Below are 25,787 nucleotides of genomic sequence, written 5' to 3' on the forward strand. Positions count from 1 at the left end.
CACTCAGGGTTTGTTTTCTTCATTGATTGGTTGGTTTTTTAAATGGAAAAATACTTTGAAAAGTACAAACAGGTACTAGGAAATGTGTGACATTTGTTCTGTCTCTAAAAAAAGAGCCACTAACAAATCACCTTTCCCACATTTTCCCTAAACAGCAAAAAAGGGAAAATGAGGAAATGGGAGAAAGTGGAAATTACCCCACCATACTGAAACAAATAGGTTTTTATAGCTAGTAGCAGGAGAAAGGTTATAGCCTGTTGTAGTGGTTTAGCCCCAGTCAGCAACTATTTTTATTTAGATTGTACCTTTGCAAAACCCCTTTTAAATTTCTCGTTCGAAAAATGAAATTTTGTGGGGTGCCTTTTTGATGACAACCACTGCAGTGAGATAATTTCAGCTACTCCTACCAACAGCTTTTTCACTTCTGAACCTTATTATCCTGCAAGCCCAGCAGTTTATCCAGACTCTTAGTGGCTTACCCCGAGCACCTGCAAGGAGCAGGGCTTCAGTAGCAGTCTCAGTTAGAGACAGGAAAAGCAGCCAGCACTCTGAGGGGATCATTCTTCAGCATTACCAGTACTGATTTGGCTCAGTGGAAATACAGGAGTTTAGGTGCCCGGACTGCGTGTTTGTGCTGTGTTGCTTCCTGCTCTGGTGCGGGAGTCATCTCTCGGTAAGGATGGGCCATTACAGAGGCTGCCCTGGTGCTGAGCACCAGCGTTTTGAAAGGCTTGAAGTGCCCAATTCCCTCACGTTGTTGCATCATGAGGTGGTTGTGGATGGGAAGCAAGGTGCAGAGATGCACTGGCTGAGTTTGTGGGAGCCACCTTAGACCTGAAGCTCAAAGCGCCAAGTCAGTCGAGTGCCCCACCGGCACCGGCTCTGCCAAGAGGGTGGGGAGGCTGCTCAGCATTGCACTGCTCACTGCTGCTTCGCCAAGTGTCTGATCAAGCTGAATCCACATTATACCCACAACTGGAAAAAGGTCTCATTTCTATTTCAAAGATGCCTAAAATGCATCTCTGCAACAGTAAAACTTTCACAACACAAATGTAACAACTGTACTTGAATGTTGCCCAAATTAGATTTCAACAGTACATTCATAAATACTAAAATTTGAAGACTAAATAGATATAGAAATATAATTATGAACTGAGCAACAACTATCCAGTCCTCAAGTCACTTAATCTCCTTATCAGTGTCTGTGATACATCCTCACAATCTTCACTAGTGAAACATGCTGCAATCACAAATGCTGAAGGAAGAACAACTAACAGGGATAGAAACATCTGGGGAGAGGGCTTCATCCAGGAGTACCAGGCTGTAGCACATGTAAAAATCCTGCACAAGGTGCAAGCATACCCACCCAGGCTAACTGGGAGCTTCTGCAACGAGCCTGCAGCACCCCAGATGTGCCTAGAAGGTCCAGCACTACCTGTACAGCACAGGGTTGCATGACCACATGTGTTGTTTGAGAACCTCTGGACAGAAATACTGGAGGATGCCCATCAAGCAACGCATGACGGCACTGCAATGGGCTCCATCCTTGGAAGTGATAGCTTGGAAAATGTAAATATTGGTAGCAAATAGATGGAAAGCAAATGACTTAAAGCTCCTGCTGGGATGCTGCTGCACAAAGGACTAACGGTCAGTTTGCTGAGGTGGGTGACAAGACCACCTTGCAGGGAAAGTGCTCAAGGAATTGCCCAGACAGACTGGGTCTGACACTCCCCATCCAAGAGGGCTACTGCCAAACTGGGCAGGCTCCAGAGGAGAGCTGGGGAATGACTCAAGAACTCGGAAACCAGAGTCATAACATGGAATTCAAGAAATGCTCTTTATTTAGGGGCACAGAGAAAATGCACTTTGGCTCAGACTGTCATAGGAAGGGAATAGTAAACTCTATAGCAAAATAGCTTCCTACCTGTTGTGCAAGCTACAAAAGAACAATGGCTGGACACTGAAGCAAAATTACAACAGAAGCAATGTCCCATGGTTTTTTTCTCCACAACTGACCAAACCAAATGAATGCTTTCTAAAAGATCATCTTGTTCAAACTAAATTTCATGCAAGAACCTTCATTATCCGGTATTATGCTTCTCTGGTATAACTGCCCTTCTGGCTTTATAATCTGGGGGACTGCTTAAAAACATCCACAGACAACTGTTAACGTATTTAAATATTTTCAGCAAGACGATGCTGCTACACCTGGCCCCTACCTACATACACATGTGCACACACACACACAATGGAAATGTACATTTTTTTTCAAGATAACCACTAAGCATTTCCTCACGTTGGCCTGGCAGTGATTCAGACATTGCCTTAATTGACTACTCAACTGCTTAATTGAAATCCCAATCGTGTGTCAGACAGGAAGCCTGGCCGGTCAATATCGCTTGGGTGGTTAACACCACCTAAATGGGTCCATACTTAGAGCACAGTAGATGAATGGTTATTTAGGGATAGAAAATGGAGCAATTCACTGTACTTTCTTCTTCAATAATTATTTCATTTATTACTTTTTGTTGATTTTGAAGATCATATTTTGCATTAGACCATTTCTCACCATTTGTGAATTATGAACTAATTTCTACAAATACTCATTGGGAAGAAAGAAGATGAATCCAATATTAAATGGAGTTCATCAGAGATTTGTTTGCTTTAAAAATAAGTCAGCTGTTGTAGTAGCAGGAAACAGACACTATTTTTGATATATAGACATTTTCAAAGCTATGATCCCACAGCCAGAAAACACAATGTCACCGCTGTGACAACACCCTAAGCCTTTTCTCTGTTTTGCTTCTTTCCCAAGTCATTTGTTTGATTTTCATTCCTGAAACTGGGACCTCCACAGCAAGGGGCAGGAGGCCCCAGCATTTGAGCTGGAGGACTACAGCCAGGTTTCCCAAGCTGGGCTGATTCATTCTGTTGTTTTCTCTAGGTAAGAAAAGAGGAGGCTGCACTTCTCACTGTGCTCTGGTGGGGTCAGGCCCATAACTTCTACCAGATTTCAATGCAAAGCTAGATGTCCTTCTTTTACCCCAATTTGAAAATCTGTAGTCCTTTAGTTCAGTATGGCGGAGCTGATAGTATGAAACCTTTTGCTATCAACAAAGGCTTGTGCTGTGCTCTGTGTGCATGGAACTATGAACAACCTCCTCCACATCTTCTGTTTAGTTTTGCCATTGAATGGAGAAGGCACATGCTGGCACTTGTCTTTCCCCATCTTGCTTTAGGTTTGCGAGGTGACTTGAGAACTAATGCTCTGTCGGCTGATGCTGTCTCATAACCTGGCTTTTCAGTCTGCTGCCCTTAGCATCTGTTGATAAAGCATTCTTAGGAGAAACATGGCACTTAGAGGGCTGATCCTGCAGCCGTTGGACATACTTTGTGCAGATGAGACTACTGCAAAGCCCCATGTGGTCTATTACTGAGTTTAGCTTCAGAGCGGGGAGCTCCTGAGAGCTTGTGGCTGTGAGTGAGAACAAAGCAGAGTTGAATTTGTCATTTTTCAGCAATGCCACTGGGGACAGAGTTAAACCTACTCAGAGAACTTTTTCCTTTTTCTTAATTAATCTTCTATTACAGATGAAGAAGCAATGTGATCAAAAGCTGCTCATTCGAATGAAAACTGAATGTCTACCCTGCTCTTTAAACCTTGAAACCCAGTGCCCTGCTGGTTACACCAAAATTTCCAATGGGACCGGGATACCAGACTGCAGGTATCTCTTCTCTTGGAGCTTTTCTCAGTGAATTAGAAAAATGTTAATTCGTATTACAAATGTGCTATTCTATGGAATTTTCTTAAGGAACATTTACCATTGGCTTCACCAACTCCAGAAATCAAGCTTCACTCAGAGCACTTCAAGCCTAAACTTAATCAACAAATAGTATAAGAGGAAAATAAACATTGCTATTGATGGCCTATCAGATTTTCTTTTGAGTGATATCATAAAATCACTTTTTTTTTATTCTGCATACTTGATATAAATGTTATATAAATATCCTATGATACAGGAATATTATCATATAAATTATATTTATGTATCATTTGTATCATATATTATACAAATAACAGTCCGGGGTGGGGGGTGGGGAGGGGGGAGGGCAAAAAGCAGAAAGAAATTTCTCCAAATAAATTTGAAATCTTGCTTTTCAGATTAAAAAAAAAAAAAAAAACCAAAAAACCACAAACCAACCTACTTTAAATCAAAACTTAGAGAAAACGCCTGTGTTTAGGTTGCAAAAACTAAATAAAACTGTATCTACTATTGTAAAACAATACAATTAAGATTAAAATGTTCGTCTGACACTGAAAGGAGAAGATGAGGTTAAGAATTTAATTTTTCCCCATAGGAGGCCTTTAAGTACTTTAAAGCAGCTCCAACTTCTTTTCCTCAGGTATTATCTAGAAATTAAGACACACACACTTTCTTTTCCGGGATGTCGGCATCATTGTATGAAGGAATTTGAACAACCTGAGTGCTGCCAGGGACACTGGGGTCCAGACTGCATGGGTAAGCTCTTTTTTGGGTTTTTTTTGATAGAATTTGAGTGGAAGTGAAGCAGTGATTTTCCTTCTTTTCAGAAGCTATTTGACCTGAGACATTTGCTACTCAGAGCTTATTATAGGAATAAAGAGCAGTTTTCAGCCTAAACCTAGAGGATTTGGAGAAAACCACATATTCAAAGTTTCATTTAAACGAGAAAATTCATAGAAAAAAATATTTAAAACCTCAGGGAACCCCCTTGGGTTTGAGATTTTTAAAACAAATAAATTCTGTGAATATTTGTAAAGTAACTTTTCATTTGGGAGGATCCCCATGATCGATTTTAAACGTCAAAATTTTCAAAGCACAAGTTTAAATATTTCATTTTAGGTCTAAAATACCCTACCTGAGCCTAAAGATATTTCCAAATGTCTTTCATTCTTTATTTTTTTGATGCAAGGAGGGTCTTTTCTTCCAGCTTAACTTGAAATGTTTTTTTTCTCCAAGTTTTTTTGAACCTCCAGCAAATGCTAACAGCCATTACTGAAGAATGGATAATCAGGAATGACTCTCCTCCAGCTGTCCCTTCCCCAGGAAAAGCCTTTCAGCATCTCCACAAGTAAATCAAACCTCAGGCTAGTGAGGCGGGCATCAAGACCTGCAGAGGAATTTTCCCTGCCCAGACAGAGCATTTCCTCCTTTAAGAGGGTCAGGGTCTGGTTCAATGTCTGAACCACTTTTGTCCACAAAAGAAATTTTAAAAAATTCTTTTAGCATGGCCCAATCTGAGATTTAAGCACCTGTCACTTATCTACTCAAGCAAAATAATCAAAATCCAACTTCCAGCTACTTCTGTGGAACTGAGTATGTAGTGTGTGGTCCTGTCGTCTGATGACAACCACTTGCATGGTGATTTACCACTTTTCCACCAAATGCAGCTTAAGTGCCCAGTAGGCAATGCTACGCACGACTCTCATCCCATCTTCAGGGTGCTCTAAGGGGCCTCGTGAGGGACGTGGGTGTTTCTCAAGACGGACGGAGCTCGCTGCCCCCAGGCTGGAATCCTGCCTGCAGTCACTGCGGGCAGGGGGCTGCAGAGGCAAGGAAGCCCTCTCTTCCTTTGGACAAACTTCCTGGCCCCAAAAAGCAAAGAATCAAGGTCTCAGCATTGTTTCTGCTGTCATTTGGAGGAAGAAAATAGCTCTTTGCATTATCGCAATCTCTCTAAGAGCATACAGTGTGCCACGAGATGTTTGGAGGAAAGACGGTCCTTCCTGAGGCCAGAGAAAAATCCCTGACTAGGGGTTTACTTCATACTTAGCATCTGATGGCAATGACAAAATTAGGTCTTAAATAGCACTCTGACTTCCTTAAACGATAGCACACACTGAAACACACGGTGTGAATGAAAGATGTTCTGTCCCCTTCCCCTCCCCGCGAAGCACACGGAGCCAAAAAGCTGCACGCCCACACCTCTCCAGAAAGATGTCATGGAAAAAGGGAAGAGTACAGGGGGGAAAGGCCCAGGGGAAGAGAGCACAGCCTTTTAACACTGGTGGTATCATCCAACCACACATGCCAAAGCTGGTGGAGCTCAGATGCCCACATGTGTTAACTGATGGGCTTCAGTGGGAGCTACTCCCTACCCCAGCTCTGAGCAAATATTTGACCAAAGTGCATAACAATATGGTCACTTGCTAAACTCCTGATAAAGCTGTGTCTTGGTGGTGGTATCAAAGCAACAGAAAAGAGGTAGTGAAGACAAGCAGAAGCATAATGATTATCAATGGGGGGAAAAAAAAAAGAATAAGTATATTTTTCAAGCATTTTAAAGTGTCATTTCCTAGAATTTATACCACAAACTGATTTCTCATGATTTCCTCTACCTTTGTACATTCAATAAAAGCATCACTGCAGGTAAACTTTTTCCATTCAGAGCAAATATTAAACAGTTTGCATCTGTGTCAGTCCTAAAGATGAAATTTAGCTATCACGTGGTAGCCAGAAAACAAGATTTGCTAAAAGCCAAATTAAGATTAAAGTATATTTATTAATTTAACTAATTTCTGGTTGTTTCATCTTAATGCTTAAAAAATCTTTTTTATTTCAGAATGTATGACATAGATAAAATTTTAGTGCAGTTTATTTAATGTTTTTTCACAAGAAATCTGCTCAGATCCAATGGACCTCACAGACTTATCATTAAGAAGTAAATTAAGAAATATTAACGGATTGGTATAGAGCCAAAGCCTCACTGAAATCAGGTGCATACACATACACCTCCACTTATTTGCTCATCACTGTCGAAATCAAACTCATTTCCATGAAAACTTCCGCAACACTTAAACACTCTAAATGGGGATGAAGTTACTCACTGGAGGCATAAATCCAGTGCTGCCCATCTCACCCACACAGAACAGAGACTCTTTGTAAGCAATAAATCTACCAGGAAGGTAAAGAAAAGAACACGTGAGGGCAGTAGGAGTTTGATACATTTCGAGACCATCTGCATCAGGATTATGGTACCTAATGGAAACTACAATTATGGGAAGGATGGACTTGTGGAAGGGAGTTAATAAATCATGCCCACAGAGAGCCTACAGGACTACAAAAAAAATTAGGATATGCTTACAGGGGCAAAAAAACCTGACAGAACAATCTGACTAAAATGACTGTAATACGCATTTCTTATAGGCAACATTTTAGTTAAAATTTGAATACTGAAAAAAATTCAGCCAAAAATTAAACTATTTTGATTTGGAAATTGTCATTGTTTCTAGCCTCTCCTGCTGGCTGGGATTTTGGTCAGGGTCTGTCTCACCTGGCATACCGCTGCCTGTAACCATGGTTACAGAGGATCTGAAGAGCATAGTGCATCTTTGGCATACAAGTTTTACTAGCGACCACAGTACATTGGACAGAAGTGAAGTGGGTTATGAAATAACCAAGTTTCAATTTCCAAGACCATTTGGATCAAATATCACAGTCTTATGGGAGGTAGCAGAGAAAAGGAAAAGCTTTCCACATAAATCAAATGCAATGCGTGGGGAAAAGACAGTGTCTTACTTAAACTAAGGTAACATCAAGTGTAATTCTGACAACAAATTTTCAATCAATCAGTCAGGGTTATACTAATATACAGAAGCAGCAGTCAGACAAACACCACTCATATCACAAAAGCCAAAAGTTTAGTTTCTGCAGATAGAGTTGGATCACAAAAAAAATCAATACGTTACTTCAGAATAAGAAAACTATTTTTTGTGCAATCTTTTGACTACAGTCACTATTTTAGAACCAACACAAGACAGTGTGATGGTCTCTGCTGAAACTGAGATTCTAGTGAAGAGATTTGGGCAGCTGCAAAATAGCAGCCCTCACTCAAGGTCCCGATCTGGCCCAAAACCCTGCAGCCACTGAGGTTGTCAACCCTAATGTGCAAGGGGAGCATAAGGGTCAGAGCAAGATGACGGATGGCTTAAATGTTGTCTTTTCTAGCCTGTCCGGGAGGAGCTGCATCACCATGCAACAGGAGAGGACGCTGCTCCCAGGGTATAAATGGGGATGGAACGTGCATTTGTCAGGTAGGTCCTTCCTTTTAAACTACAACCACAAAAAAGTAACAGTAACATGTAAGCTCTGCTAAGAAATCATGTATCCCACACTGCATAAATTCATTAAAGGAAAGTATTACAGAAACAGTAGATATTATCTGCTTGGAGTTAATTTTTTTGTGTGGTCTGGGACTGGACTATACTCTCAATACAATGTTCCTTTGCGATGAGTGCAATGTGCAGTGTTTTATAACTTCAGTCAAAAAGAATTTTTTAAAAGAACAACTCGATTCTTTTGTACCTCCCCCCTCTGCTGGTTAATCTTTCCATTACATCAAAAGCACATCTTCTGGGGACACTAAAAAAAGAGACAGAGTGAGAATTAGAAAATACAACATAACCATTCTAAAAGTTATTTGGATGTTAGGCTTGATTATTGTTCTTTATTGCTAACTTGATATTCAAAACATATGATTCCATTTGAAGAGCTAGAAATTTAAAATAAGTCAAAGGAAAAAAACATTCAAAAGAATATTTTGTAGACGGAGTAGTGATCTCTGATTTGCTGATTGAACCTTTTATGGGTTTTGGGTGTTTTGGGGGGTTTGTTTGTTTGTTTTTTGGCAGCTAGACATGCTGCTTTCAGGCTGCTAAGCATGTATCGATCTATATAGAGATAAATTAGAGATTTGATTTTTGATTTCCATGGTGTAATTCACAGGAAGGATTTGGTGGGACAGCCTGCGAAAAATGTGCTGAAGATAATTTATTTGGTCCTGACTGCACATCAGGTAACTTTGACCTTTCCTTATTGAAGTGGGCAAAAGGTGGTCACTGAAAGTTGTATTTAGATACTAAGAAATCACAGTGAGATGGGTAAGGGGTCTAAGGGTTTCCCATTTTGCTGCTTGCTTCAGAGAACACAACAGGCAAGCAACATAGGCAGCTACTCAATTCCTCATTCATAGCAGGGCCATATTTATCTCAGGACAGTACAGACAACACTTAGTGTACCACTGCAGAAATATCTTAATCTTGTCTTGAACATCTTTGGTATAGCCAATAGTCAAATAAATTAGGGATTAGAATCATCTCTGTGTTCCTGCAGGTATGCCTCCCTTTTAGCCAGTTATTGAGTTATCCACTTTTGACCATAAACTATGGATTTGCATTTAATATTCTGAATATAGGAGATTGTTATGTTACTTAAAATATTGGGTGGAAACATATCAAATGCATAATTTATAGTGGCTTACAGTGTTTTGGTGTGTTTTTTAAATAAATCTACAAACTGGAGCATCTGTGTTAAGGCATGAAATACTCGTGGGGCATTGAAGTCAACATATCTGACTCATTAAAAAAGCCATTCTGAATCAGGCCAAAAGTCATTCTAGTCCAGTATCCCTACTGCAGGCCAATGGTTGATATCTAGGGGAAAGAAACAAACAACCAGAGATTGCATTCAAATTGCAGTGTTTAAAGGCTCCTGTTGGATCCATCCTCCAGAAATTACCTACTTTGCCTCTGAGTCCAATTCTGCATTTTGTCTCCACAGTATTCTATGCCAAGAAGCTCCATCAAGTCAAAAGTGTGAAAAAGGGTGAATTTGGTTTAGTTTTGGGTTTTGGCTGGTAGATTCCATTGATTAGCCCTATTTCTATTAGGAGAAGTGGGACATTGAGGGAGGGATCCAAGTCACATGCACTGTTTAAAATGCATATGTATCACAAATGTATTTGTATAATGGTTTCCAGGTTTGCTTGTTTCTTAATGATTTTTAGTATTTTATTTACCTTCCTCTCCCCCTGTTGAGCATTAGACAGGAAAGTGTCTGAAAAAAAAAATACTAAGAAACACCTCTTTCTTAAGTGGTAATAGTAATTCATCTCTAAGCAAAATTCTTTTTGTTCCCTCTACATAAAGTTACGTCTAAAAAGTGTCAGGAATGGCCTCACTTTAAATTATCTGTATTGATCTTTCTACACTAACCCTACAACCACTGCTGACTCAAAGGCCCTTTTTCCACCAGCTGTCCACTGGATGCCAGTGTTGATACACAGAAATGTAACTGAGCCAGTATTTTCATCAAAATAGGGTACTTTAATGAATTCAATATCATAAATGTAATCATTTTCCACAAAGTTATTGGAGGATTCAATTGCATATTAATTTAAGCAACATTTTACACCTCAGCTTTCAGATATTTTAGCTCCTCCAGGTTTTCTAAACACTTATAAATACTGTGCATTGGTGACTGACTGCTTTTCAGCAATACTTTAGCCATTCCTGGGTTTTATATTAGGACTACTAACATAGGTAGACTATTATTAATTAATTACTGTACGTGATTTTCATGAACACAAGATGTGTTTGTAAAGGGACAAGGATACACAATATCACCGTAGCTTAAATGTGAAGTCACCAATACAACTCTGTACTTCTTAGAGGCTTTTCCAAGTGTAACTGTGCAGGGCCTTTTTAAAAATCATCATTACCATAACTGAAAAAGTTACAACTATAAAGCTTTTTAAGTATACATAAAGCTTAAAAAAAAAAAATACACATATATATAAAGGGGTCTTTAGTTGCCTGGACTCTGAATAGAGTCTTGTGCACAGAGAGTTACACGGATTATTACCAGAAATGGCAGACTATAGGAACAGGACCAGAAAAAAGTCCTGAGACCTACACAGTGATTAATTACCACTTTAACTAAATAAATTGTGTTGGAGGAGGGAGGGAAGTCGCAAAACTCATCTGTCCTAGAGGCATTTGAGAAAGGTGAACAAAACTGAAGCAAAATTGAGCAATTCTTTAACATTTCTAGAAATGGCTTACATTACACGTTATGTTCAATTTTGGCTCAAAATTGAATGTATGTCAAATTTCATGTGTTTTATGGTATTAGCAACTGGTCAGTTTGGTGTTTATCACAAGTGTCATGAAGATTTTCAGGCCCTTAGGCTATTATCAGCCTGCAAAACTCAGTATGTTATTTAACGATGTATGTAACTGAGTTTTGATCTTCCTATAAATTCAGGAACTCAAGTCAAAGCTTGGTTTTTGGAAAAAAAAATAAATAACCACACTTTTTAATATTTAACAGTTGTTAGCCAGGACTATTTGCTGTGGGTAACCACTAATGATGCCTTCCAAGCACCACTATTATTTGGTAAAGACAATCCATGTCTCCCTGTAGTTTGCAACTGTGTTCATGGAGTATGCAACAGTGGAATTGCAGGAGATGGAAGATGCACTTGCTTGTCTGGATACAGAGGACCCAGCTGTGATCAGCGTAAGTAGATTACTTCCTGTGTAGGATACATTCAACAGCTCTGGTACAGTTAGAAATGGCAAGGACAAATGTAAAATTAGTCTCAAGTTAGTCAATCTAGAGCAACCAAACATACACCGAACCTCAAACCCTGCTTGTGAGCTCCCACAACCATCATCACCGCTTCAATCACCAGAATAAGAACGACAGCAATGGGATCGATGGTCCCTAAATCAGGCATACTTTGAACAGGTATACTGCAAGGTGCAAGATATCCTGGTGCAGCGAGCAAACACAGTTTAACCTGTCACCCTCTGTCCATTAGCAATAGCTGAATGTGAGGCCTTGCGGTGCCCTGCAAACTCCAGATGCACTGCCTCGGGTGAGGACAGAGGAAAACTGCAATGCACGTGTCTGCCCAACTACTACAGGGACGGCACACAATGTGAACGTGAGTAATTTTCATGTCTACAGAGTCCTTTAGATACAACATCATTGGTATTATAGTTCAGATACTGAGTGCACTTTTGAAGCAAATTCCACCATTGTCTTGACTTAATTGTTCTTGGGTTCACACCTCAAAAGCAGCCTCAGTTGCACAAAGTAAATTCCTTCTGGATGTAACTAAACTCCAAAATGTGCTCCAGAAGCACACCAGTCCAACTGCTAGTAAGTTTCAGTCCATATAACCAGACTAAAGGTAGTAAACCCCCCTGAAACATGTAGTGTGGAAACTGGGTTGTCAGTGCTTATAAGTCCACTCCTATCACATCACTGTACTGAAAGTTCAACCTCACAGTTTGTTTCCATAAAAATCAGTAACAGCAACCAAGTGGCTATATTTATTAAATAGCAGCTCAGCTTCAATACTAAGCATAAACTCTACAGACAAGTTCATTTTAGCTTTCCTATTTTTTAGGAAACACAGATAATAGCACCTCAGCTAGAAATAAAAGTCCATCTTAAATTTGTCTTCATAGACTCCTCAACTTGCCACTGAATGCTCAAATTAGCTGTATTACAAGAGTGTCTAGTTGCATTATGTCTTAGAGCACCAGTTCTTCCTTCTAGATTGATTGCAATGAAGAAAACAGTTGTATCCATTGCTGGAAGCACTATTTAGTAAATGTTGGCCTGGATCAGGCCAGAAATACAATACTACTTATCCTCTTTGGGAATATTTACATTGTATAATTCAACCCCCTTGATCCCAACTATGGCATAGTCCTCTCCGAGTAGGCTTGAACAACATACAAGAGCAAGACATCACGAAGTCGCTTGTTAGGGAACGTGTCATTCATCTAGCAGGCAGCATAGACAAGTGAGAGACAAAGAAATTGCAGAAACCATCAGAGAAGGAAGATGGGAGTATCCCTACCAGTCTTGGGTTTTGCATTCATGCAACCTGTGTGGACATTGCTTCTCTGTCCCAGTGCTGGGGTCACCTGTGGCTTAAGCCAGTGTCTTTTACGTTTTACTGTCTAAGAAGCAGAGAATAAGCACAGCACAGCAGCAGCTGCCCCAGACTCAGCATGGAGGTGGCATTGCTTATGGTCAATTTGAGCATGCGAATATGTGCACGATTTCACACTGGAACAGAAGAGAAGGCTTCAAAGAGCAAAGTTGAGCATTGCCAAGTCTCTCAATCCCAGATAAGGGGGAAGAAAGGGAAGAGAGGGGATGACAGTAAGCAGCACCACCTTTTAGATGAGTCTGGGGCCTGCCACCTTCTAGCTACAATGTGTGCTTGACCACATCCTACACTGGACACAAAGCTGTTAGAAGATGCTCTTCAAGCACTGCTGGACTGTAAACAACAAACAATGACATTGCCTTGAAAAAAAGGGCTCATAAAAATAACTAGTGAGCTTCCAGTCCAGTCCTGAAACTAGCCCAGTGTGGAAGAAGTGACTAACACGCTTGCTGGCCAGTTTTCCATATAGCTGAATGGATGACATTATATTGTTTAATAACCGGAAAGAAAACAGCGAAGGCCTATTGTATTGAGACATATTTTCCAACTAAGCTAACACGTGCATAAAGCTTGTACAGACCTTGTATCAGCTACCTGACCTTCTCAAAGAACAGGGAAATAGTTGTGATAGTTTAATGAGCACATTACATGTTTTAAACTGTTTATAGCTCAATTTGCCAAGTTAAGAGATCATTTCTGCTCAAAAGCAAACAGTTTGTTGCTATGTTAGTACAAACACATTCCTCCCTTCTGTCTTTGTGCCACCATGATACATTGGACTTGGCTGTTATGAGAAGTTTAGTCTACTCAGACTTTGTTTGGCATGGAGGTGCTCTGGCAAATCTTTGTCTTCAATTTGAGAACTGCAGGCAATAATTCATTTGCTTCACTTTTTTTTTTCCCCCCCACAAGCTATCAACCCGTGCTCCAAAAAAGTCTGCGATCCTAATGCCGACTGCATTTACCTCAGACCAAATGAGCACAAATGTATCTGTCAAGAAGGTTACAGAGGGGACGGCCAAGTCTGCTTACCTGTAGACCCTTGCCAATCAACGTATGGGAATTGCCCTGCACAGTCCACAGTTTGCATATATGATAATCCAGGAAAGGTTAGTGTTGAATGGGTGTCCCGGATGTTTCCTGTGTCAACTGCCTAAGAAGAAATAATCCTTTCTCTCCAAAAGGAAGCCATGATGGTATGTGAACAACCCTCAAGGAGACCAAGCTTTACTCATAGTTTGGCATAAGTCCTGCCATTGACCAGGAGTGAGTCCCATTACCTCCCTTCTCAATGTATGTATGCCATGTTTCCCCTTCTGAAAACGGGAATGGCAATATTGTTCTTTTCTTAGAATATACTGGCTCAGATTTGCCAAAATGGAGGGAACAGAGGTAAAACATTTGGTCTACCCACACTGACTTTAAATATTCTCTGGTAACAAAAGTGGATCTAAAGGGCTTTATCCAAAGGAAATTTATCTAAGAGTCAATAATTTCCTGAAGTGGATAAAATCTAGAGGGAAGTTGTATAAATATGACATCTGAACTTGCCAGATGATTAACTAAGGCTTCAGAAGCTCACTGTCTTTAAACCCTAGTTCCAGAAAGTATGCCTTATTCTGCAGTTTTTGCATGTCTAATTTTTCTCTTCCCTCTCCGACCCTTATTTAGTCACACTGTGAATGCAAGGAGCATTACACAAACTTTGTACCTGGGAAAGGATGCAGCATGACTGACATCTGTGAAACAAACAACACCTGCCATAAAAAAGCTAAATGCTCAATGGTTGCACCAGGACAGATTACGTGAGTCTCTCTGCTCTTTAAAGCTTTTACCCAGTTTCTCCCTCCTCCTCATAGCAAACAGGCTGCTAAAACAAATCCAGGGGATGAACAGCTCCTGAAGTTATCAGCAATGGTTTCTTTTTCAAGGACAAATTACAGGATTTAATGGGGTTAGGGTCAACCAATTAGCATAGTGTTTGATTTCATCAGTCCAATTGCTAATACCTATTAAGTTTTATTTTTATAGCACTCAGGAAGTCACTTCTACACTAGTAAATAAAAAGGACCAAGACCTCTTTTCTGTTCCTTGGGGAAAGCAGCACTGTCTGGCTCACAGCTACAGTCTCCTCTTCTTCCAAAGCAGAGTAACTGCCTCTTGGCAGCAGTCCCTGGCTCACACTGTCCCTTCAACAGTGCCTGGGAACTGACTGAGAAAATACTACTTGGTGCGGGCCAGAAACACGCCAGGCAGCATGCTGAAAATTAATCAGCATTAATTATTCTGGGATAATGCTGGAGCCCTTGCTCTTTTTAAGTGTACTAATACAGATACAACTAGGGAATCTGACCCCCATCCATGCTGTGAAAGCAACATTGACCATGGCAGATTCCTCAAAGCCTCGAGTCAAGCACGTGAGAAACTGGAGAACCTCTGGCAGAGTTTGTTTTCCTGTACAGACGTTTGCTACACAGACGTTAGGAGGAAAGTCAGCTTTAACACTAAACAAAGCTATCTTAAACCAAAGAATTTGAAATAGCCCAGTAATAGCTAATACTGGTTTTAAAGAGGTGTCCCTGAAATGTTAGTTTTTGGGAGCTGAGAGTTTGAATGTAAAAGACAAGACAGACCATTAGTTGTATATTGGGAAAAAGTTATTTATCCTATAGATCTATAAACAGAAAATGTTTACTCTGGAGAGTATTCTTATTGCCAGTTCTTGCTTCATCATGCTTTCTCTTACAGTGTAATATCAACATCACTTTTGTGCAAGCCGTTGCACATTTCAAACAAGTTTGTCTAGACAATCTCCTAGTTCATTTCTAGAGCCTACTATACTATGCAAACTGCATTTAGTATATACTTATACTATACTACTATACTGCACAACATGACTTGAAAATTTAAAATATAATTCCATATCACAAATCAGGACCTTTCTTTCCTAATTTGTCACTGTTTCACTGTTGCGGCTCCATTTACAACAACTGAGGAAGTTTTGAGAATTTTAGAATGGTAAAATTAAAAATGTATGGACTGAGGTATGGAAACAAGCAATGCAAATGCTTTGCACATCATTCATTCAATTACCTGTAATAGGAAAAACAAATACAGAAGAAAGAAGTGGGATTCAAATCAAACTAAAACTATCTATTTTACAAAAACCTGAAAATGTACTGAATAGTTTCCAAGCAAGGAAAATCCATTTAGCAAAGAGGAATTTTGCAAAGAAAAACATTGATTAGTAAATGTAGGCGCAGTAAATTGTTTCTGATAAGTGACACACTGTATTTTAGCTGCATCCCACATTTTAAATTTATTTGGGAGGAACTGTTTTAATGCATTTTTTTTTTTTTTACTTCTTCTAAACCACTAAGCTGTAACAGAGGCCGCAAACCTGCATTGCTTCCTTTTTTTGTTTGTTTGTTTTGCTTTTAGTAAAGATGCAGTTGTGCTGTTTGTTAGCTCTTGAGATTGACTCTGGGGAAGGTAGAAGTGACTCTATGTATAAGAATAAACTTCTTATACAAGCAAATATGTAGAAAAGACAAACAGTTTATGAACATAACACAGCAACCTCCTGGAAAAACAAGATTGTCTCTGTTTTCTGTTCCCACGTAGATCTTTCCTGAGTGAGTGCTGACACTTTCTATGGCATTGCTTCAGCAAAGTAATTATGTTCAGCATTATCCTGAAGCTACGAAGCTTCCACTGATGCAGAATTACAATGTATATTAAACCATAACCCCTCTGGTTTCCAGAAGAACTCCCTCAACCAAACTCAAATATTTTCTCTTTTACTCGAAAAGAAGAGGGCTCACTACCAGAGTTGCATCCTAAAAAATTAAGATGCTGTTAGAATTCTATTTTTACTCTGGAACAGAAGGAGTCAAAGCTTGAACCTGAGCCTCTTGGCCAAAATCCCAGCACCCTTCTGGGTCTATATGCAGCCCCCCAGACTGCAAGGACTGCAGGGATTTTCAAACAGGATTTCTATCATCAGAGAAACAGCTATGGTAGAGACCATACGTGGGAAACAAGAGATGATTTGGCATCACTTTGATACTACTGTGGGGTGTGAATGGCAAGAGTACATTTGTAACAACCAGCACACACAAATAATTAGGTCATTAGTTATATAACTAACATCTTTTGCTTGCATGCAGTAATGTTCCTCCTCTAACGATGCCTTTAGAAAAAATATCCAGAGAGGTGAATCATTGTGGATAAGGCTTATATGAATACTGACATGCTGGAGACTTAATTAGGAAAAGCACTATTAAAAGCCGATGTTTGGCAACACATACCGTATAGTTGTTTAGCCTCCTAATTATAGTTAGGGTTTCTTTCTGTGCGTGCTACATGTTGACAAGTGCCTGCTTTAATTTTAGCACTGAAGATGAGTAAATGACTGAGCTGACAGCACCAGCCAGTCTCCTAGGAGCAGCCACGCAGGGGCTGATTTTCTGAAGCGTGCAACAGAAAGAGCGGAGATTGGCAAAACCGTCCGGCAACAATGGCCCCTCACATCAAGGCAGGCTTAAAGAGTCCACATTTTTTAGGAAGTACTAACCATCTCTCTGAGTGAATAGTCAAGGTGACACAAGATCAAGGCACTTGGAAGTCCCAGTTGCTCTTTGAAACTCACCACCATTTGTACCTGTCAGCACTTAGTAACAAATACCTCTTAATCACATGGACAAACAACAATTTCTTCCCACCTCTCTTGTGATGCCGAGGTCTTTCATGGCCATAAGATTCAGTTTTCATGAGCCATTTTCCCTCCCTCATAGGAGGGAAAATGTCAGACTAATACTTGGGGTTGTTCTTTCATAAATTTCCTTTAGATTTTGCCTTGGCTGCAACATGCTGCTCAATATGCTGCCCTCCCAAGGCAGTGAGGACATTGAGCCTGCCTTGAGGCATCGCCCGTCACTCTCATGGGCACCACAACCTGAGCCTGCTTTGGACATATGTAGGACCGGGTCAGCCATGCAGCACTGACACTTCCCACAGGCTGGAATCCTAAGGGGATAGCCAGCATGCCACAACCAAGATGCTATTTCCAGTGTGGAGACAGCACAAGCATAAAGTGTATTTTGAAAAAGAGTGTGTTTCAAGTATCATTGCTCAAAACGGTTGTGTTACTTATAGGGCAACATAGCAAACAACCACTTTGCTTTGTTGAAAGGGCTGACACCCCTGCATGCCTTTTTCTATCAGTCCCATAGAGCTACCACGACTATTGATGAGCTGCCATCACCTTCTTCATACATAACTACCATTAATCCTGCTGAGTCCCACGTAGCGAGTGGGAGCTTCACACAAGCACCTCCCCGCTGCGAGGCTGGCACCCCACGCATTTATGCCATAGCCTTTTCTTGCCCACAAGCCTCGTGGCTTTCTGGGCTCCAGCAACCACATTTGGGGACCAGAAGCGACACCACATAGCCCCTCTTCAAAGAGAGCCAGCAAGACAGACACTGCTGCCTCCCAGCCTAGCTGACGGAAGGACATCACGTCAGGCAAGCAGCCACAGCCTGCCCTATGCACAGAAGCAAAGATTAACGTGTGTCAATGTGCTTTTAGATAAATGCATTGGTGCTTCCTGAAAATGCATTCAGAGAAGCAATAGGTAACACCTAGGGCAGGTTTAGAGAGAGCCTCGCTGACACCACAGAGCATCAGCACATAACTAAAATGACAACCCTTCACAGGTGTACGTGCCAGGCTGGCTCCGTGGGGAATGGGTTTGTGTGCTACGGAAACATCATGGAACGCCTCCAAGATCTGAATGCTGAAGTGGGAGGACGGTGGCAAGGCAAGCTGACATCTGCCTTATCGCTCATGGGTAAGTGACCGCATGCAGAGTCCACTCCTCTTGGGTGGGCTGACCTTGCCCTGTCTTCCCCCAACACCCCCAGCTGCAGGAAGGTGCTGCTGACCGCATGACACGCAGCACACATTGCTCACCCCAGACTCCCTCTGACCACCTAAAGCTGCCCTTGCTCAGCACACCGTGCAATCTGCATGAATTTCCAAGCAGAGGTGCTAAACACATTCCCACAATAAATGGGGTCATCCCACCTCTTGTACCTCCCTGCCCTCATCGATTTGGATAACTGAGATTTGATCTGGAATGACACACAGAAGTCCCCCAAAAACATCAGCTGGAGTCCCTCTTACCTATTCCCAGCCATCAGCAGTGGCATTGCTTTCACCAGGAGACAGAGGCAAGGGGTAGAGACTGATCCCACCCATGGTCTCCATCATCCTCAGGACCCCCCACTAGACCACCTCTGCCACAGCTGGGGCACCTTCAGGTTTCCAAATTGACTGCAGAGGTGAGATGAAGCCCCTGTCAGGGCTCACAGCTTCCAGCCTTTCAGTTATTGTAGCCATCTCATGAAGAGAACAGCATAACTGTCTTCATCATCGTGTGTGAGCTATGAACAAACACTGCTAGAATCGAGCTGGATATTCAAGTTAAATTTATAAATATAAAAAATTCTCTCCTGTTTAGTATAATTTGCTCAGTTGTTTTTCACTGAGCCCAGCAATTAAAGAACCTGAATTCCTGATCAGAAAGGAGTAAGAATTTCCCATAGCTGGCCAAGGACAAAGCCTGGTAGTGACTTTCACATTCAGCACTGGAGACCAAAATCCAGTGCTGCAGCACCAAGACATCCATTGCAGGTTCTCTGTGCATTTCTCCTTATGTGTCTAAAAGAGCCTGACGTGCTGGCCACCAACAGCAACAATCCAGATTTTATGTTCTTCGATTAAGTTTTGGACATAAACGCACCATTTGATTTACTATCCAGAAGTTATAAAGACATATTAACCACACAGCTTATACTTTACAACACATTGACTCCACATTCATGTCTTTCAAAAGCTAAGAATATACAGCAGAATAGGGCACATTGTTTTGTAAGACAGCATATTAATTGAGATATGTTCTCTGGTACAACATACTTATACCAATGTAAAGATTTTTTTTTTTTTAGTTCTGATTTCAAGCCTCTGGAAAGAGAGCTGAATATTAGAAATATTTAATGCCTTCAGCTGCAGAATGAGCGGTCTCCTACTGCTGTCTTGGTAACAGAAATACCATCTGGGTAGCAAATGAACTTTAACTTTCAGTGCATCGGCTTGTATTACCAGCTATGCGTTTGCTGATATTTGCACTGCCAGCAGGTTACCAGCAGCATATCCCTCACCCCATGAAGACTGAACCAATTTAAGGCAGGAGGCCCTCTTCCTGTAAAGACACAACCCCAGACAAATGCTGTTTTCATGTCCATCACTCTGGTCTGCCTGCCACAGAATCCAGGCTGCCAGAAGCATTCTGAATATTTTGCTTCATCCCGTGTCAAATATGCAGCAACACCTGCATTTCACATCCCATCTGCCCCTCATCTTTCAGCAACTTGAATTTCAGGATCTTAAACTAACATTTAATAATCACAGATAGCGATTAAGTCTTTCTTATTCTGCCCTTGCATACCTGGCACAGACTACACAGTCCCTTCCTCCAATAAGCTTCTCAATACACATTTAAACTTTTTTTACCCCTCTTTCCTCAGAAAATGTCTATGAATGGCCACTGACTACTCTAGGACCATTTACTGTGCTTGTACCAACAAACAAGGGGCTCAAAGGTACAAATGTAAGTAAATAACAGGGAGGGGTTTAAACAGGGGGAGGGGGTTGGGGGGTTGATTTAGCTCATTCAGAAATTTAATGTCTGTTAAAAGTGTTTGGATTCAAGAGTTTCAGAATTCCTTGCTTTAGTACACTTCTGGATATGTTAAATCTAGGAGCCAGGGACTGCCTTTTTCCTACTTGAAAAAAGGCAAAATAATTTGGCAAGTCAGGGTAGAACGCAGTCATGCCTCACGTAAGTTTTAGATTGTTTTACACGCTTACGCTGAAGGGTTTTGCACTTAGTTGAGGCAGGGGCTGAATTAAGATCTGAATCTTCAGCAGGGAGGCCTACAGGTCACCTTTTATGTAACACTGATAAAAAGATATGGGTTTAATTTAAAAAAAATTAAGTAGTCTGATATGCAAATGGTCAACATCCGTTACCTGCCACTGCGATCAGGACAATTCTGGAAGCAACTACTTCTCGTGCAGGGACATATGGGGTATGAGCTGACCTGAACAGAAACCAAGAGAGGCCTCCAGTTGGTTCAGACCTTAGCACCTCACTTCAGAAGGAAACATAATTTCAGCATGTCACAGCTGGAAGGAAATAAGCACTCACTATATGACTCTGTTTTTAGCTGAAGCCTGTATTAAAATACATCTTTTTTCTTATGCTCTTCTAGATAAAGGATCTTCTAAATAATAAACAGAAAGCACAGTACTTTGTGAAACTCCATGTAATTGCTGGTCAACTGAATACCAGTGTCTTGAATACTACTAATGCAATATATACTTTGACTGGCAAGCCAGGAGAGATATCAAAGGGCGAAAAGGTAAGTGGCCTTCCAGCCTACCTTGGCAAGAACACTACTCTCTGTTCACTCAACAAGGAGTATGAAAGGTCTTTCCACAGCAAGATGTCATGTTGCAAATAGCTGCTGGACTACGGAATACCACAACTGTGGCTATGCATCACAAGGAGTTCAAGTGAAACTTGAAACCTCACCAGCATCGAAGTTCGCACTAAAACCAGTGAAAACAAAAATTACCTTTATGGATGCATCACCAAGTGACATACAAATCTAACACAGACCACTGAAAATGTATACTAAAACCAAAATATTCTTAAAACTGCAGGCACGACCAACAGTGCTGTGGGGTGGGGGGTATTAAGAGAGCCCATGTGAAGTAAGAGGGGGCATGGGGAGAGAAAAGCCCAGGCTTTATACTGGAAACTTGTGTGTATTGCTCACACAAAGCAAGGGTCGACTGCACTGCAGATCCCACCACCCACTGGGCATCAGCATCCTGAGAATGACACAGCAAAGAGAAGCCTTCAGCCTAATTAAAGTGCACATAGCAACTCATCATGAAAAACAAGAAGTTCATCACTAGCCCAGCTTGTTTGATGTCAGAAAACATCAGGACAGTCTGATCCCACATTTAAAAAAAAATCCTTCTCTGCAGCTGACATACTAGATTTTACAATCTAGAAGGATTGCTTTTGGTCTTGATCAGCCCACATGAAGGCTGAAATCAAGTATTTCTCATGGTTTTTAGTAAGTTAGTGGCATTTGAGAAGAGAGTTCTACTGAATTTTTTAATGAGCACACACTCCATTTGTAACAGGAAAACATTACCGTAGTCTGAGGCCTGTTAGTTTCCTGCAGGCTTCAGTACACTGCAGAATCAGCAACATTTTCTTGTTTTAAATATGCATATAATATAAGGAAATATGGGAGTTGACCCTTTCAGTACAATCACATCTTAAATCTTTTCCTGTCAGACTTTTATTACTAACAGTCATCAGATGCCTTTTAGAGACATTGGTCCCTCCACAGGGCCTGTCCCTGCTTCTCTTCTGAACTTTGCTTTTCCAGAACAAAATAACACAGTCCTGGTCCAAAGTCAAAGGAATTTTTTTCCATTTCCTTGATAAGCGTTGGAAGCAACCTCTAGCCTCTCCAGATTTAAACAGCCCAGGTGTTGGCAACAGAAGGGGGTGTTAGACTATGGAACACTCACCATCTCTCTGTTGCCATTCCATAATAAAGATCTCACTATCCATTGCTCGGCTTCTTTCAGGATAATCAGTTAAGAATTAGAATCCAAGGAGGAAGAAGGAAAGGAAAACTTTTGCAGGGAAACATTATTGCTTCCAATGGGATTTTGCACATTATTGACAAAGCCATGGACAACATGGAGCCAGCATTTGAAAGCAGCAAAGAGGTGAGCCGTAAGCTACATACCTGCAAAGTCAGGCTTGCTTATAAAACAGCTTCGTATTAATTGCATGCCAAGGAGGATGACCAACAGCAGCTAGGCAAACTCTACTGAGCTGCTGCGTGTCAGCTTGGAAAAGCAACATTCAAAGTGAAAGATAATGTCACAGTATCGACAGCAAATGGACATTTGCTCTTCTGCCAAGCTGACCCATGGAGGATGTTGTTGTACTTAGTGCATATGGCTGGTCACTCTCTGTGACAAACTGGCAGGCAATCAGCGCATCTCAGTGAACCCCAGAACAACATACTAAAACAAGGGATGTCTGGCCAGGTATCAAGCAAGACTTGTATTCAAAGCAGCAATCCCTCCCCATGAAAGACTAATATTATAAAAACTGATAATTTTGGATGCTTTGGGTTTTTTTGTTGCCCTAACATACTTCTTCGAGCATTCACTTCCCATAGTGTGTTTTTACAAATATTTTCTTTCTCTGCCCACTCTTATTGGGAATTAAGATATAACAACACTTTCCCCACACACAATATTTCAGGACAACAACAAACTAACTATAAGCCAGTATAGCACCAGGACAAGAGTGCTACCATCTCAGCTGTTTCCAGACACCACCAGCCACGCAAACAATAAGGAAAACCAAACACATTCAATTGTAATAACTGGAGACTCATACAGTAATTCAAAAAGGTGTCTTATAAGAATTGGTATTTATTCCATGTTCTCAACTGAAATAAATCTTACTTTCATCTTATGTCAGGAAACCATAATGTCAGTACTTCAAGGTAATGGAAGATACAGCCAATTTACATCTCTGATAGAGGTAAGTATCCAGAAAAGCAATTCCATAAAGCTATTTTCTGATGTTCTTCAACATCAATATGTAATTTCACCTTTATTTTTAAACCACAACAGAAAACTGGCCTGGGAATGGATTTACAGCAGGACAACATACCTTACACAGTCTTTGTTCCAAGTAATGAGGCTGTGAGTAATATGAAAGCTGAGGCTCTGGATTACCTGCTTTCTGCAGAGGTATAGTCTTCTATGCTGCAAATCTTTCTTAGGTAGTAGGTATATAGTAGATGTGTATGTACATCATTTTCCCCCGTTCATCTGGTGCTAGTGTTCATCTGAACTGAGCTCCTGTGATCGAGGTTTAAGCCATCTCTAACGTCTAAAGGTAACGTCTAGAGAAGAACAGGATTTGGGTCCTCCCGTCCTATGAAGCATCACCAATCCCCCAACACCAGGTCCTCGTTCCTCTGCTCTTGCCCTGCCAGCACAGCTTGAACAGCCTTGGCAAAGACCCAAACCCTCTCCTGGGAGGTGTTGCCTTTGGCAGGGACAGACAGAGCAGACACCACAGGGGAGGTTGCGTGCTGTGAGCTGAGCACCACCACTGACCCAGAGGTGCACCAGACAGTGTTGCCATTCTCACCCCCATGTCCTCTCGCAGGCCAGGTTGGGTTTGTGTGACTCATTTTGGGCTGAAATGGCCACTTTTCTGCTTTGGCAGGGTTCATGGAAGCTGCTAGAGCTGGTCCGATACCACATTGTCCCCAGCACTGAGGTAAGTGTGGCTGCTTTACTGACCCCGGAGTGTAAGAGCATTTTCAAACCCTTTGCCACTCTGAATGTAGACATTTCCCAAGAACAACCTCCACCATCCTGAACCTAAGACCTTAGTCTGCAGTGGAGCAAGAAATGCTGTCAGCAGGTACTGTTGTCAGCTTGGCAGGGCTGAAGGAAAGAGTAGTAGGAAAAGTACTTGTTGCTATCGAAATAAAGCACAGTCTGAGCCAATTCTACTAAGATTAGACTTCTGTTTATCAGAGAGAGGTGATTTTGTTACTCTCTAAATAAACCCCCTGTTTTTCTCTCCTTTTTCTACTGGAAACAAAGAGCAGAACCCAGCAAGGCTAAGGAAAATGAAGTTCATCCCCACCCCAACCTCTGCTACAGGGAAGGAAGGATGTGCTTATCCTGAGCAAAAGGCACCGCTCACAGTATCCACGGTGGAGGTCACTCCCAGCACAGAGCAGGATCACAGAGAGCAGAGGCACGAGATCCACGCGTCCCTTCATGGGATAGCATCACAATGGTCTAGGGATGCAAACAGGGCTATTTTTAGGGAGAAGTGATAACTTTACTTAGACTAGTTGCTATAATTAGGAGAAAAATAAATATCCTTTCGGGCAACAAGCTCTTCAGATGCAGCAGCTAGCAATCTCAATCAAAGTTTAATCACTCTAACCTCATTACACAAGCAGGTTATTCAGTGTGATGCTGCCCACGTAGCTGGAGAAAAGCCGACAGGGTCATTTGCACACCCCAAAGAGAAAGGTGGTCTTTCTCATTAAATCCTTCTGGATTTGAGAAGAATACCGATATTGCATTTCTTTCAATCAACTCTCATTCATTTCAGCTCGAGGTTGCCAGCCTCGTCTCAATAGAGCACGTCAGAAGCATGGCGAAGCAGTTCATTCACTTTAACAGGACCAGCACCGTAAGTCGAAGGCCGCCTCCACCTGCAAACAGCGTGCTCTGACAGAGGGAACTGTTTGCATGCAGGGGGAGATAAAAAAAGGGAGGAGGGGGGACATCAGCAGAGGAATAATGAGGCAGAAATTTTCAATTTGCCATTCCCACCTGCTGTTAGAAATTAGTATTTTAAAGGATGCAGTGCAAATGAGTGGCACATAAGGACAGACTGCAGTTTCTTTTTTCTTAGGATTAACTCCAGTCCAGGAATTATCCTCTTTTTTTTTTAACTAGGCAGAACATAAATCAAGATATTTTAAATAATTTTATTACATATTTTGGTTATTTTAAATGCTTCTCAGTGCACATATAGGTATTCTTTTATTCCCTTTAACACTATAGTCTCTAATTCTGATGAACTTAGTGAACACTTTGAAAGTGTTAAATTTTGCAGTACTTTTGCTAAGCCAAACTTATCCAATAAGTTGAACGCTTCTGTTCTTTACATATTTTACTCAAATATGAACATTCTAGAGAAGAGATGCATCTATGAAAATCCTCATAAAGGCAGAGCAGTTGCATAAGTAAATGCAGAAAGATGACTTTTTTCTCCTGTG

The 25,787-nt window shown here is 41.1% G+C and overlaps 1 protein-coding gene across 1 annotated transcript in view; it reads left to right on the forward strand.

Annotated features, from left to right (window-relative positions):
* Positions 1 to 3,591: 3,591 nt before the first annotated feature.
* The window catches only part of STAB2 (stabilin 2), a gene marked incomplete at its 5' end in the record, with an annotated part of 77,649 nt that continues 55,453 nt past the window's right edge, over positions 3,592 to 25,787 (forward strand). The window contains 16 exons of the mRNA XM_010153897.1: positions 3,592 to 3,725; positions 4,405 to 4,520; positions 7,989 to 8,074; positions 8,766 to 8,835; positions 11,244 to 11,339; positions 11,644 to 11,769; positions 13,705 to 13,901; positions 14,464 to 14,597; positions 18,513 to 18,646; positions 20,385 to 20,467; positions 21,132 to 21,281; positions 22,534 to 22,677; positions 23,447 to 23,509; positions 23,602 to 23,721; positions 24,206 to 24,259; positions 25,115 to 25,195. Coding sequence (XP_010152199.1) covers positions 3,592 to 3,725; positions 4,405 to 4,520; positions 7,989 to 8,074; positions 8,766 to 8,835; positions 11,244 to 11,339; positions 11,644 to 11,769; positions 13,705 to 13,901; positions 14,464 to 14,597; positions 18,513 to 18,646; positions 20,385 to 20,467; positions 21,132 to 21,281; positions 22,534 to 22,677; positions 23,447 to 23,509; positions 23,602 to 23,721; positions 24,206 to 24,259; positions 25,115 to 25,195 — 1,788 coding nt within the window. The remainder of the gene's footprint in view (positions 3,726 to 4,404; positions 4,521 to 7,988; positions 8,075 to 8,765; positions 8,836 to 11,243; positions 11,340 to 11,643; positions 11,770 to 13,704; positions 13,902 to 14,463; positions 14,598 to 18,512; positions 18,647 to 20,384; positions 20,468 to 21,131; positions 21,282 to 22,533; positions 22,678 to 23,446; positions 23,510 to 23,601; positions 23,722 to 24,205; positions 24,260 to 25,114; positions 25,196 to 25,787) is intronic.

This window comes from Eurypyga helias, unplaced genomic scaffold (genome assembly GCF_000690775.1).
Source record: "Eurypyga helias isolate BGI_N326 unplaced genomic scaffold, ASM69077v1 scaffold7216, whole genome shotgun sequence".
In the NCBI taxonomy this organism is placed as follows: Eukaryota; Metazoa; Chordata; class Aves; order Eurypygiformes; family Eurypygidae; genus Eurypyga; species Eurypyga helias.